The following is a 13,292-nucleotide window of genomic DNA, read 5'->3' on the forward strand; positions in this document are numbered from 1 at the left end:
GGCCAGGACAAGAATGCCTTTGTCCCTCAAGGCCTTGGCTGTGGCATTGAGCTTATCTGCATCATGGGACTCCCCATCGGTGATCACAATGAGGACTTGGGGGACCCCTTTCTGCAGACGGCTGCCCCGGGCTTCAGTGAACATGTGGTCTGAGAAGCCTAATGCCTCCGCGGTGTAAGTATTGCCCCCCATGGGCTGGTCCTTCTGGAGCACCGAAATCACCTCCCATTTTGAGCCAAGGTCACCCAGATAAAACAGCACCTCTGGGTCATCAGCATACTTCAGAGCCCCAAACCGGACCTGATTCTTGCCGACATCAGCTTTTTTCACCAAGTCAACCATAAAGTCTTTCATGATACTATATTCATCATGGTCAATGCTTCCAGAGCTATCAATTACAAACACAACATCCAAAACTTCAATCCGCTTGCATTCTAAAAGAGGGGGAAAAAGGAAAACCACACAAGATTAGCTTTGGACATCATGGGAGACTCTTCTCCCCACACCTGTTTTTTTAATTGCATGGGATGAAGCTGTACATTAGAATGTCCATTCCCTGGGTAACAGACAACACACATATGTTCGTGCTGCCAGTATGGAGAAAGAGTAAGTTAAGCTTTCAGGACAAGGCACACATGAAGCCTACTGTAGGGAATATGGGGGAGGGGGTTGGCAACAGTCACAGGATCATAGGAATAAACACTTCAAATGCTTTAGACTTAAAAGGAAAAAATACAATTCTGTAGAAATTCTCCTGTATAAATAGTTCCTCCAACATGTGCTTTCATTTATACAAATCCGTGGTTTTTTTGTTTTGTTTTGTTTTGAAGCCCAGGGACAAGATGTTATTCTTAAGACGAACCTTCAGGAATGACCACATGAAAATGAATTTGGGAACAACGTATATTTTTTTCACAGTTTTATGATAGCTAATTCTTCAAGGTCACATTTTCTCCCTTTTTAACATTCTAGAACATTATCTATTTTCATTGTTGGGCCTCATCATAGAAATAAACCCAATTCACACTTGGCCTAACTCAGCGGTCCTAGCATGATGTGCCTGTTAACTTCTCAACCTTTGGGTCAACGGCATGGAAAAGTAAAGCAGGAAAGACTTCATTAATACTTAATCCATGCATGTGTGACGTATTCTATCTAAAGGTACAGAGTTCCAAATTCCAACTCATTCATTCTGGAGAAGTGGAATGTCAGTTGATTAATGATTTAGTCCTTATGTAGCACAATCTCTCTACAGGCTTTGGAAAGGTATGTTCCAAATGTTAACTCACCAGTTTTAGAGAAATGGAATGGTGACAAAGCAGCCACCCTCCTTACAGGCTCACGCTATTTCCTTCCTCTGCCAGCCACCTGCTTGCTCTGTTGAAAACTCTAGAGCCAATGAACTTACCCCACTGACTAGAGGCCACACTGTACGTAGCCATAAACCAAATTCTCAAGAAAGGCTGGTTCTACAAAAGAAGACGCTATGTCTCTCTGGCTTTTGGCTGCCCTGAGGAGCCTGCCTGGATTACCCAAGGGACTGGGGAGGGGGTAGACTCCTCAGGGTTGGCACGCTTCAAAGACTTCAGATTTGTTCTGGGTAGAATTATCAGGAAATACACTCCAGGTATATTTTTCACAGAGCACAGACTACACTCACCAAACCTTCCAGCGGAAATTGAACAGAACTGTTATTTGAAAAACATGGTTCTTCTCTTTCCTCAAAACTCTGTTAAGATCCATCTCCTTCGTAGAGATTTCCCAGAACACCTCAGTCATCAAGCCCCATGGAACTCAGTGCAAATCAGTCCCTTACATTTGCTGAACTTGTTTTATCACTTGCATGACTCTGCGGTTTCATGGAAGGAGGACCGAGACTATACTATTTACTTGCTTTGACGCATCCATGGTTCAAGTTCCCAACTATACTCCTCTTCTATAGGATTTCATGTCACCGTGCTTTTACCAACATTATCTCACTTTACAGAAGTATTGGTTTTCAAATATTGTAAAACAAACAAACATCTACATTGGATGTTAGGTCAAAAGGGAGCCACCTTGCCCAGCAGGGTGTGCTCCTGTACTGCTTGCCTCACATGGAGCCCAAGGACACAGGTTGCAGGAGGCTGCCCCTTGCCTCCAGATGGACAGACTCTGTGGTATCATTCTTGCTCTAGAGTTCCCCATGGGATCGGGCTGAAGCTATACTCTAGCTGAGACCACCTCCTTGCTTAGCTCCTACACATGTCCCATCCTGCATTCCTGACTCCCCTTCTGAACACGCCTCCTCAATAAATCACTTTCACAAGAACCCCTGACTCAGCTTCTGCTTCCGGGGACCCAGACCTAAGATATTGCCCTAGTGCTGTCTACAAACGGGAAACAATCTAGGCAGACCAAAATTGTTCTGTATTAATTCAACAGTTCTGTTGAGGAAAGATGCATTTTTTATACGTAGTTCAGAATCCACTAGGATGAACGTTCCAATTAAGCAAAAAGTTTGCAATGTTCAAATAGTAGCCGACTAATTCCAGACATAATGGCTGACACGGATGTATGTTTGGATAATCCCACTAGCCCATACGCCCACACCTACCTTCACGGGGGCTGCATATTCCAAAAACAAGATCATCTTCAATGTGCTGCAGAATATCAAAATTCTCAACATAAAAAACCATCTCCGGCCTCCCGCTGATTTCCTCAAGCTGGGTGACATTGGAACCAAACACCCCCACAGAGTAGATAATTATGCCTTCCTGTCGAAGTGCGACTGCTGGGTCCTTGACTATGTCCTGAGCTTCACCGTCAGTGATGAGGATGAGAAACCTCCTGACATTGGGCCGGGCCCCCTTGGCAGGGCTGAAGTACTGAGACACAAAGGTCAGGGCACTACCCGTCAAGGTGGTTTCTCCAATGTGAGTCATCCGGTCTATTGCATTTGAAATTTCATTTTGGGACATATATCTGTTGAGCTGAAATTCCTCCTTATTGACGTCACTGAACTGGACTACGCCGATTTGTACCCGATCTGCCCCAATCTGAGATTTGCTCACCAGGTTTTTCATGAATGTTTTCATTTTGATGAAGTTTTCCAGTCCTATACTGCCAGAACTGTCCACCAGAAACATGATGTCCGCTTTCATCTCTTTGCAGGCTGTATGGGAGAAGGCAAGAGGTTTATTCAAGGTGGCTTCAGGTAAAATGATTAAAGGTAAACAGGGAAATCCAAAACACAAATAATTCTATATTGAAGTTGAGTGTGAGCGTGGTAAGGATTGCTAGCAAGTCAACAGAGCACTGATGGCAATAAAAGTGAGAGTATTCTACTTGCCATTTATTTGTTTTTATATATAATTCAGGCTATCTCGACCTCAGCACTACTGACAACTTGGGCTGGATAATTTTTATTGCAGAGGGCAGTCCTACAGTATCCCATAATGCACAGACATTTAGCAGTGTCCCGACCTCTACCTGTTAGATGCCAGGAGCACTCGCTCAGTTATGACAACCAAAAATTTCTCTAGACATTGCAGGTATCCCCCAAGGGTGCCAAAATCACCCCTGGTTGAACACCACCAATACAGTTCTAAAAGACTTCATAAAAATTTTATTAAAAAGCAATTTAAACAACCTGAGGCACTCCTTCAAAATCAGAAATCATTTGCAGAGTCTAATCATAGGTCTATCCCAGCAGATATTTGCGGGAGGAGGCTCATCAGTATTTACTAGGGAGCGCTCCTCCAAGCATCTTTCATATGCTTCAGGTATTCATTAGAACACCACCATCATGGGCTCCTAGTTTTGCTCTGGAGAACAAACATGGCTACACACGTCCACAAATCTTGACCTGGAAATTTATGCTGTTTCTCTAAACCTGGGTTGTCACGCTGCAGGAAGGTAATTTACGAGCCGAAGTCAAAAGGGAAAGCCACCACGTCCCCTACCTTCTTCAGCACAGATTTCTTGAACAACTTGGTTCCTTATGTCTTTCAAAGCGTCGAAGTCATGCACGTAGTATACCCTCTTCTCCTCGCCTGCAATTTCTCGCAGCTGTGTTTGGTTGGCCTCCTTGACCCCAATGGCATAAACACGAATGAGCTCTTCTCGCAGTCTGTTCGCAGGCTCCAGGATGCTATCCTTGGACATGCCATTCGTCAGGACAACAAGATGACAGGGCACTCGGTTTCCTCGCTGTTTCTTTGCTTTTTGCAAGAGCCCTAGTGTGAAATTCAGGGCTGCACCCGTGTTTGTGTTCCCACCCATCTGCCGGATGTTCTCGATGGCTTTTCCCAAGTCGTGCTTGTTAGTGTATTTATTGATCTCAAATTCCAAGTCCCAGCTGTCAGCGTACTGGACAGCCCCAACCCGCACCTTTTGGGGGGCGATGTTGAACATTCCTACCACCTCTGACAGGAAGGTCTTCATTTCGTGGAAGTCTGTGGCCTGGGTGCTTCCAGAGCCGTCAATGAGCAGATAAATGTCTGCTTCTTCAGTATCCACACAACCTAAAATGGAACCAGAAAGTTGGCTGTGGCCCTGAGGCAAGTGGGAAGGAGGAATGGGAATAGACCAGAAGTAGAACAATGCAAGTGTCTTCAGACAGAAAAATGGAAAATAGCTTCTAGGCGTAAAAGACACTCTACTAGCCTAATGTAGGGAAATCTTAGCACTACTGGGGCCAAATGAATTGCTTCTGACAGTTTAAGACTATTTGGATAGTTCTCTGCCATGAATCAGAGCAAATCTGGATACAATAAAAGATTAGAAAGAAAACTTGAAGGTGATTTTTACAAGTCACTTTCCTCATTAGTGAATAACTGCTTAGCAAATAGGCAAGCGGTATCCTGAGAAACAGAAGGTATTTAATGGGATATTGTGGACAGAGGAGCTCCCTTTTTTGAAAACTTGAACAAACTACTCCTCATTTACTACTAGCCAATTCATAAACCTAGGAGTTATTTGCATAGGACAAGGAGACTTTTAGAGTAAATATGCTAGAAGTATTTGTTGAAGAATGTACACATATATAAGCTCACATAAATTATAGCATGCATGTGTATATGTGAAATATTTAAAATGCATCACTCTCCGTCTCTCCAAACTCACAGACAGCAGAATAGCATGTACAACAAATCACTCTGTCCTCAAACCAAGTCATGCTTCCAGTTTCTTCTCCAAGTTGGAACTTGAGGATGGTGGGAGAAAAGGAGAGAAAAGTTCAAAAAGAAAAAAAGAAGTGAAGGAAAGAGCAGGGGAACACAAGAGGCAAAGGAGAAAAAGGAAAAAGGAAAAGGCAGAAAAATAACAAAGGCTGGTGTTCTGGGGTGTTTAGAAGTCATGAAGAATCCTGGTAAAGCTGCACAGAAGAGCAAGTAAAAAGGGAAATCCCTCCTCCCCATTCCAGCACCTCAATGGCTTTCATTCTCTCCCAGTTTACACTTCTTATGGGCAAGCGAAGGTAAGGAGTCGGGAACTTACTCTCCCTCCCCACAGCATCTCCTGCCAACCCCCTCTCTACTTAGGATACCTGAGAGACAGGAGAAAAGAAAAAGGGCCCGAATCATCCTTGTCTTAGCTAAGGACTTTACCGGATTTGAGAGTTTCGGTGCGCTCTGAAAAAACAGAGACTGTGTGCATTATCTGATTCCGCAGCTTCTTCAGAAACGTCTGGTTGTGAGCGGCCAGGTCGGAGAAGGTTTTCAGTTTGGACACGTGCTGCTCGGCGGGGTGAGAGGCGATCTTCTCCAGCTGGCTGTCGCTGGCCCCCTCGATGCCCATGGTGAAGATGGTCACGCCCTCGCGCCGGAGGTTAACGGCCGCCTTGGTCACGTTATCCTCTGAGGGTCTGTGGGTCACCAGCACGGCAATCTGGGGCACCCCCTGATTCTTCCGACTGCCGTTGCGTGCACTGAACACTTCCTTCCTGATCTTTCTGATGGCAGCTCCTGTGTAAGCCTTCCCAGACCACGGAGAGAGGTTTTGTATATTCTGGAGAACCTCCGACTTATTCACGCCCCTGCTGAGAGAATTGATCACCTTGGTCTCATTGCTGTAGGTCACGAGGCCAACCCTCATGCAGTGTTCCTTTATGTCAAGAGCAGATACACTCTCTTCCAGGAATTCCTTAAGATATTCAAAGTTCTCCTGGCTGCCATTGACGGACACATCCAACAGGAACACCACATCAGCCACAGACGGGCCTTGGCAGACTGTGGGGACAAGGAATGAACAAACACAACTTTAGCTGGCAGTTCGGCATCTCTGCTCAGCATCACAAGGCACGAGGAACATCTCCCAGAACCTGGTGACACACTTAAAGGCTGTGCACAAAATGATCAGAAGCTGAGATCACAAGGTCCTCGAGTCAGTACTGGATCTCAGCTCAACTCCCAGCTTCAATTTCCTTATCTGTAAAAACAGTATTTATCTCAAGAAATGGTTATGGGAGTTACATATGACAATGTTCTTAGCATGGGGCCTGGTACAGAAAAGTCGCTCGGTGAACAGCTGCTACTGCGATCGTATTTAAATTCTCATTAGGGGCACCTGGGTGGTACAGCAGTTAAGCGTCTGCCTTGGGCTCAGGGCGTGATCCCGGCGTTATGGGATCGAGCCCCACATCAGGCTCTTCAGCCATGAGCCTGCTTCCTCCCCTCCCACTCCCCCTGCTTGTGTTCCCTCTCTCTCTGGCTGTCTGTCTCTGCCGAATAAATAAATAAAATCTTTAGGAAAAAAATAAATAAATTCTCATTAAAATCAATAGGTAGAGTCCAAATATCCCTAAGGCATGGTAATGAACTAGCGACTGCACTTTCCATTATTTTATTTGGTAAAGAGGCTAGTAAGAGGATTCATATTTTCCTAGAATAAACAAGAGAAGCATTCTCCATTATCAATAGACAGTTATACTGTCTCGTTCAAACAAACTTAACTGGCAATACTGTGAGTTTCCTACATTACTTATTTACACGTGTACAGTTTGAGCAAATTGTTTTTTTACTGGCTCTCTCCTGACCCTCCCTTGCATGACGTTCACAAACACCTGGCCATTCTTGTTAATACCAGAGGACAGACCTGGACAGCAGGTTGGAGGTGGAACAGAACACAGGGAAGCTCGTCTAGAGCAAAGCAGCAGGGAGGCAGTCTGGGGCTGTAGATACGAGGGCCTGGGGAAGCCAGGGGCCTGATCTACTCAGTTTCAAACTGCAGCCTAGCCTGGGGCCAGGTCATGTCAGCTCGAAGGATCCCTGCAAATTTCTCTCTGCAGAAGCAGGGGTTTGGCCTACCTGAAGTTGTTTCTAGCCCTAACATTCTGTGATTACATTATGTAGTTTCATCGGGAAGGGATTTCTTTAGGAGCAACTTTACCTCTGAAATGAACCAGTAATAAAACTATATAGCAAAGAAAGCCCAAGGAGGCCAAAAGCTCCGAGATGAGCTGGGTGGTAGGGAGGCGTCCCTGAATTTTAAGATGTGTCAATGACATCCAACATAAGTGAAACATAGAAAGCCAAGACTGTGGGGTTCACTGGATTTATGATGGCCACAATCGTTGGGTCCCCTTGAACATATGAATACTTAACCATCTGAAAAGGCAGCCTGGCTTTTAGGGAAAGCGGTGTTCATAGTTACGATCCTCTCCCCATATTGATTTTTCAAAAGCATTTAATCATCATTCCTTTTTTATTTTATTTTATTTTTTTAAAGTTCCACGATTCGTTACTTGTGTATAACACCCAGTGCACCATGCAATACGTGCCCTCCTCACTACCTATCACCAGCCTATCCCATTCCCCCACCCCTCTCCCCTCTGAAGCCCTCAGTTTGTTTCCCAGAGTCCATGCATGTGCCGTAAACCCACCTTCCACAAGAATATCATCGGCCGCTCCATCCTNGCTCCGTCCCTGTACTGGGTGGCCTCCTTGATGATCTGCGTCATGTTTTGGGAAAACGCGCCAAGGTCCCTGGCCGACCGGAGGTTGAAATGAAACTGAGCGGTGGCCATGGCCTTCAGCTCCTCCTCAGAGGCACTCTGCAGCCCCACGGAGACGATTCTCACCCCGTCTTCCCGCAGGGCCTTGGAGGCCTCTTCCACGTCATCCTCGGACTGGGCCGAGGCCAGGACCACCAGAATCGGGGGAAACTGCTTCTTGTCCCTCCCGCCGGCCGGCGCGGAGAAGTAGGTCCTGTGCGCCTCCCGGAGAGCGTGGCCGGTCCGCAGGGAGCCGCCCAGGAAGCCCAAGTTCTTCTTGAGGTGGTTCAGCATGGGGTTCCTGCTCTTGAACGTGCCCAGCTGGAACTCGCTGTGGAGCCGGTCGCTGTACTGCGCCACGGCCACGCGGTACTTGTGGGCCTCTATGGGCAGACTGCTGACCATTCTGTGGATGAACGCTTTCACGAGGGGGAAGGACTTAGTTCCCAGGTGGTCGGAGCTGTCCACCAGAAACACGACATCCGCATACTCAGGGCCTACAAACCCAGAAAGTTAACAAAACGAAAATTTTATAAATTTACTACCCTGTTTCTTGCCAACCATTTGTAGAAAAACTTACTTTCCTTTATTTGTATTTTTAATACCTTCCCAGTGAACTGGAAATAATAGCCTAAAATTATACATTCTCTCAAGAAAAGAAATCCCTGTTTCTTGGGCTGATTCCTTCCATATACCCTCTCATTTGAACTCATCACAAATTAAGCAACACTTTTGTATGGAATTAATTAAATTTAGAGAAATAAAAAACCCTGGGTTTTTATACCATTAGTGGCTGATTCACTCCCTCCCCCCCCTTTTTTTTTTTGCTTTCAGAATTTGATCTCTATTTATATCAAGAGAATAAGAATTTTAATTGAGAATCACATTGCTTGGAATTTGTTAGAATGGAGAAATCTGAATGATACTCTTTCATTGTGATTCCTCTTTAAGCAATGCAACAGTGATCTGATTAACATATACATATTAGTTTTGTATTCTCAAGTGTTAAATTGATGAAGTTTAAAAAAAAAACCTAAAAAAAAATCACAAAAATGTGCCAAGTTTAAAGTTCTTTATAGTATTTTTTGATAAACCATGTGAGTGAGCATTAAAATTGGTCAATTTATTCTTACTAAGTAAAACTTCATAGAAACCAGAATGCCTTAAGCTAGCAAAGGGATTATAGTTTTAGTTTCTATTAAAAAAGATAATTTTTATATAGGAATACAATACTTTGTTGAACCTTTAAGGCTTCTTTCAATGCCAGGTTCAATGGTAGGTATATAGGATGACAGTTTTGTGTGATAGGGAATCACTGGGTTAAGCACAAGAATGTTGTTTACTGGTGATCTGCTGGCTTGAATTCGGAGTTCTCACCAGTTTAGTAGATGATCCATTTCCTATCTGGGGAAGGGAGGGAAAGGTCTGTCTGTCTGGTGATGTAGATTTAGGAAAATATGGTATAATGGAACAAAGAACCAAAGTCCTGACTTTGTTATCGGCTAACTCCACCCACTCTGTCAAACCATTCAACATATTTGGGCCTCACATTCCTCACCTTTAAAATGAGTGGATTCAACTAGAAAATATCTACAGTCCTTCCTCATTCAGATTCTGATAAGCTGAAGTGGTTACCAGATAGATCTAATCAAATTAAAATAACTTCAACCCCTTCTTGTCTACACTTGCTAGGAAACCAGTGTTGGCACCCCACGTGTGATTTCATTCTCTTGAGAGCAGTCTGATCAAGGCATAGAGGATAATATTCTTTCCCGTCCTCTAAAGAATCTAACGGCAACCAGTTTGAGACTTCTTTGATGACCATATAGCCAGCAGTGACTTTCGGGGAAGAAATGAGGGAGGGTGAATTAACACGGTCTTCCAAGAGAAGCCTGGGACCCCTATGAGGACTCTCAGGGGAGCCCTGCCCAGGATGCCTTGACTTGTGACCAAAAACGACCTTTCTATTCATGAATAACCCCCCACATCTCATGTGGAGAAAGGAAACTAGCACATGAGATAGATTCAGGTTCTGATATGGCCTGACATTATGTCTGAGTCATGGGACAGTGGGGAAAAAGCACTGCCTCTCTTTAAAAAGCTTAATATCAAGCCCAGTGAGAGATTAAAGGAAGATGTTTGCAGAACAAAGTCTAGTTTCTCTCTTCAGAAGGTCTTGACTTGCTTCCAAGGTTAGACTGCTTGAGAAAGCTGCGAAAGCCAACATAGGTGGCCTCGGACATGAGGACATGAAGCGGCTAGTATGAGAACTCACTATTTAGAGGTGGGAGTGGCAGTGGACGGTATACCAGTATTTTGACTTCATGTCCACTGGACAAAGATTCCTGATAGACAGTAGACAGCTATACAGCTTTCTCTTCAGGGCAAAAGCACTTTCTTTACAATAAGCAAACAGTTTAAACTGGAGCAAAATCTGGATACTTAACTAAGACAATGTTTTGGCACAAATGAACTAGGAAGAGACATGCCAAATGTTCCAGGCCTGAATCTAATATTAAGAGATAGAATTTTCATGCAAACTCCCAACAGGCCTAAAAGGGGTTGAAATTGAGGACAAAATAACAGCTCTCATATCTTTCTATCATAACCAAGGAATAAGGTCCAGAAACAAAGGATCTTTAAAGGAACACAGGTTGACATAAAAAAGAAATTGAGTCACCATCCATACCTTTGCCACCATCAAAATCAAAGCAAAACTCTTAACTTTTAAGTAGGTCAAACTCATATCTATTTTCCATAATGAAAATGAAGGAAAATAATTCTTCCCCCCGCTTTGTTTTTTTGTTTTTGTTTTTACTTACCAGGATCTTTGTTCATAGAGACATGGGAACAAGTTATTATGAGGAACAAAATCAGCAGCATTTTCAAATTATGACCTAAAAAAATCTCCAACTTGAAATCTGAAAGGCAAAAATACAAACACCTAAAATTGTTGTGGATATTATTTTGGAATCAAGACACACACGTAAGAGCACACAAAATTTATAGCAAACCTAATGCAAGAGAAGGCAGAATTCCTGAGTTTCTGATTGTGAAGTACCTTAGGGAAAAAGATCCACAAACATAGCCACAGTCATTAAAGTTTTTCCCTGGTCTAAGACCCTGTAGAAACAGGAAATTTTGGATTGTCAATGGAGATAGCCAGATGCATTCTAGTTCCAACAATATTTTGTGTCTCTATTAGTCATTTTCCCTGTACCCTAGTGATACCCTCAGTCCACTCACTGCCAAGACAATTCAGAGTTCACGGCTGGGACACAGTCTGAGACTTGATTTGTAATTTCTCTATCATGAACATGTAGGTGTGTTTTATATTTGAGAAGTAGTTTTAGATGTGGTCAAAATTCCTTGTTTTTTCCTTTTCCTACATAATTGGAAAGCTAACCATTTCCCTTTATCCTTAAATTTGAGAGAAGACCTAAAAGTAGTGGCCCTCCATTTTCCATACCGATATCTTGTTCCTTCAAATGACTCAATTTGCACCATTTTGCTTCCAACTACCTCGAACTGTGTGAAGCAAGGGCTTTCCAATTCTACTTTGACCTAAAGCATTTTTGGCCACCTAGAATTATTCACTTCATAGAACAAAATAAAACATTAAAGATATTGAAAATAAATATTTTCATGAAGCAGGTTGGGCTCATTCATTCATTCATTCATTCATCCACTCAGTGAGAAATCAGTTGATCCACATTAATAAACTAGTATCTCTGTTTCTTGCTGAATTCTTACCTAAACATGAATTTGCAATATTATATGTGGCTGCCTCACTCCTTGCCAGGCAGGCTCCTAGTGCTTAGTACTTTATCCCTTCAGAAAAGGAACCTGTGCCATGCGAAATTCCATCCCCATTTCCTCACCTACTCCATCATCCCTCTGACATTCTGGAATTTGGGACTCTGCTCTGTTCCTTCATAAGCCTAGATGATATAAACTTTTCAGGCTGTAAATCAATTTATCAATCCTATTCCGAGGCAACCAGTGAACTGGAAGGGGCTCATAAGAGGTTGTTTTTAGTTCAACCCTTTCATTTTAGAGGAATGTTAGCCCTAATGTGGATTGCCCAAAATGAAAACCAAGTTGTAATATCTACAAATTTTCTACTAATGTGTATAACAACAAATTCCAACATTTGTTGAGCCTTTACTATGTGTCATGCCCTGTGCTAACTGCTTTATGTTTGTTTTTCTGTCTGATATTGATCGCAAACCTAGCAGATGATATTATTCTTATTTTGCAGATAAGGAAACAGATTCATAAAGGGGAAGTAAGTAATGGGCTTAATCACATTGATAAAACGAGCCCCAGTGGGACGTACAGCCCACATAAGATCTGTCCTTGCAAACTCTGTTACCCTGCATCCCAAACTCAACATTGTGAACACAAAAAGTATCTCCAAGTTTCTTTCTGAAAGTTAAAACCTGGATAGAAAAGTGAGGATTCGGAAAGGCCACAATAATCCCAAAGCAGCATGAAGCATCTGGAAACTCCCCCATGCAGAGGATCAATACCAGTGATACAATAAAAGTGGAGTTCTTTGGAATAGCATCTTGCGAAATAATTTTCTCGCACCCTTTAAATGGAATCCAAAACTTGGTGTGTTATAAGACTATATAGTTTGGAATCCCACGTGCAAAAAGTTCTCTAAAAGTGCACATGTGCTGTGTCTTGTGTGTACTGTAAGCCTAGTAGTGGGCCAAGTCTCCAAGCTCATGCTTAGAAGTCTTGGGATCATTTGACCACATCAAAACATGGATGAACTACCTATAATCTGTTTGCTGTTCTACTCCTAGACACGGCCAGGATTTATATAAAATTTTAAATATCTGAATATTTTAAAACAATTTAAAAAAATACCCGAAGACATGAATGGATAATAAAGGAGATATTTATTTAAAGTAACATAAAATTTAAATTCATTGTACACTCCATCTTAATGAGATTGTTACAGAAAGACTTTCAAATGGTATAGTTCTCTTAAATCTAAATTTTGTTGTAATTCATTTATTCTGAATCAAACAAGCTGAGGCCAATCTACTTCTTCTGGAAATTATACGCTATAAAAAGCTTTAAAAAATCTGGATCTCTGTAAACTTTCTGTTGAGAAGGTAGAATGTTTCTAATTTAAACCACAGCTGCAAAAGCAACACAGCCACCAAACCCTTGGCTTCAAACCCAGAATGTTTAGAACTTGTGCAACACCTCTCTTGAGGCTATAAAGAACAAGGGGTTTCAGAGAGACCTCTGCCCCACACAAGCCAATTCATAATCTAGGACATGTCTTCAAAAAAAAAAAAAA

General features: G+C 42.8%; 1 protein-coding gene across 1 annotated transcript in view; it reads right to left on the reverse strand.

The window, feature by feature from the left end:
• Positions 1-10,893, reverse strand: part of COL6A6 (collagen type VI alpha 6 chain) — a 105,993-nt gene extending 95,100 nt beyond the window's left edge. The window contains 7 exon segments of the mRNA XM_034661824.1: positions 4-434; positions 2,597-3,154; positions 3,945-4,505; positions 5,589-6,209; positions 7,862-7,892; positions 7,895-8,469; positions 10,795-10,893. Coding sequence (XP_034517715.1) covers positions 4-434; positions 2,597-3,154; positions 3,945-4,505; positions 5,589-6,209; positions 7,862-7,892; positions 7,895-8,469; positions 10,795-10,855 — 2,838 coding nt within the window. The 5' untranslated portion in view covers positions 10,856-10,893.
• Between the last annotated feature and the right edge of the window lie 2,399 nt (positions 10,894-13,292).

The sequence above is a fragment of the Ailuropoda melanoleuca genome, chromosome 6, assembly GCF_002007445.2.
Source record: "Ailuropoda melanoleuca isolate Jingjing chromosome 6, ASM200744v2, whole genome shotgun sequence".
Lineage (NCBI taxonomy): Eukaryota > Metazoa > Chordata > Mammalia > Carnivora > Ursidae > Ailuropoda > Ailuropoda melanoleuca.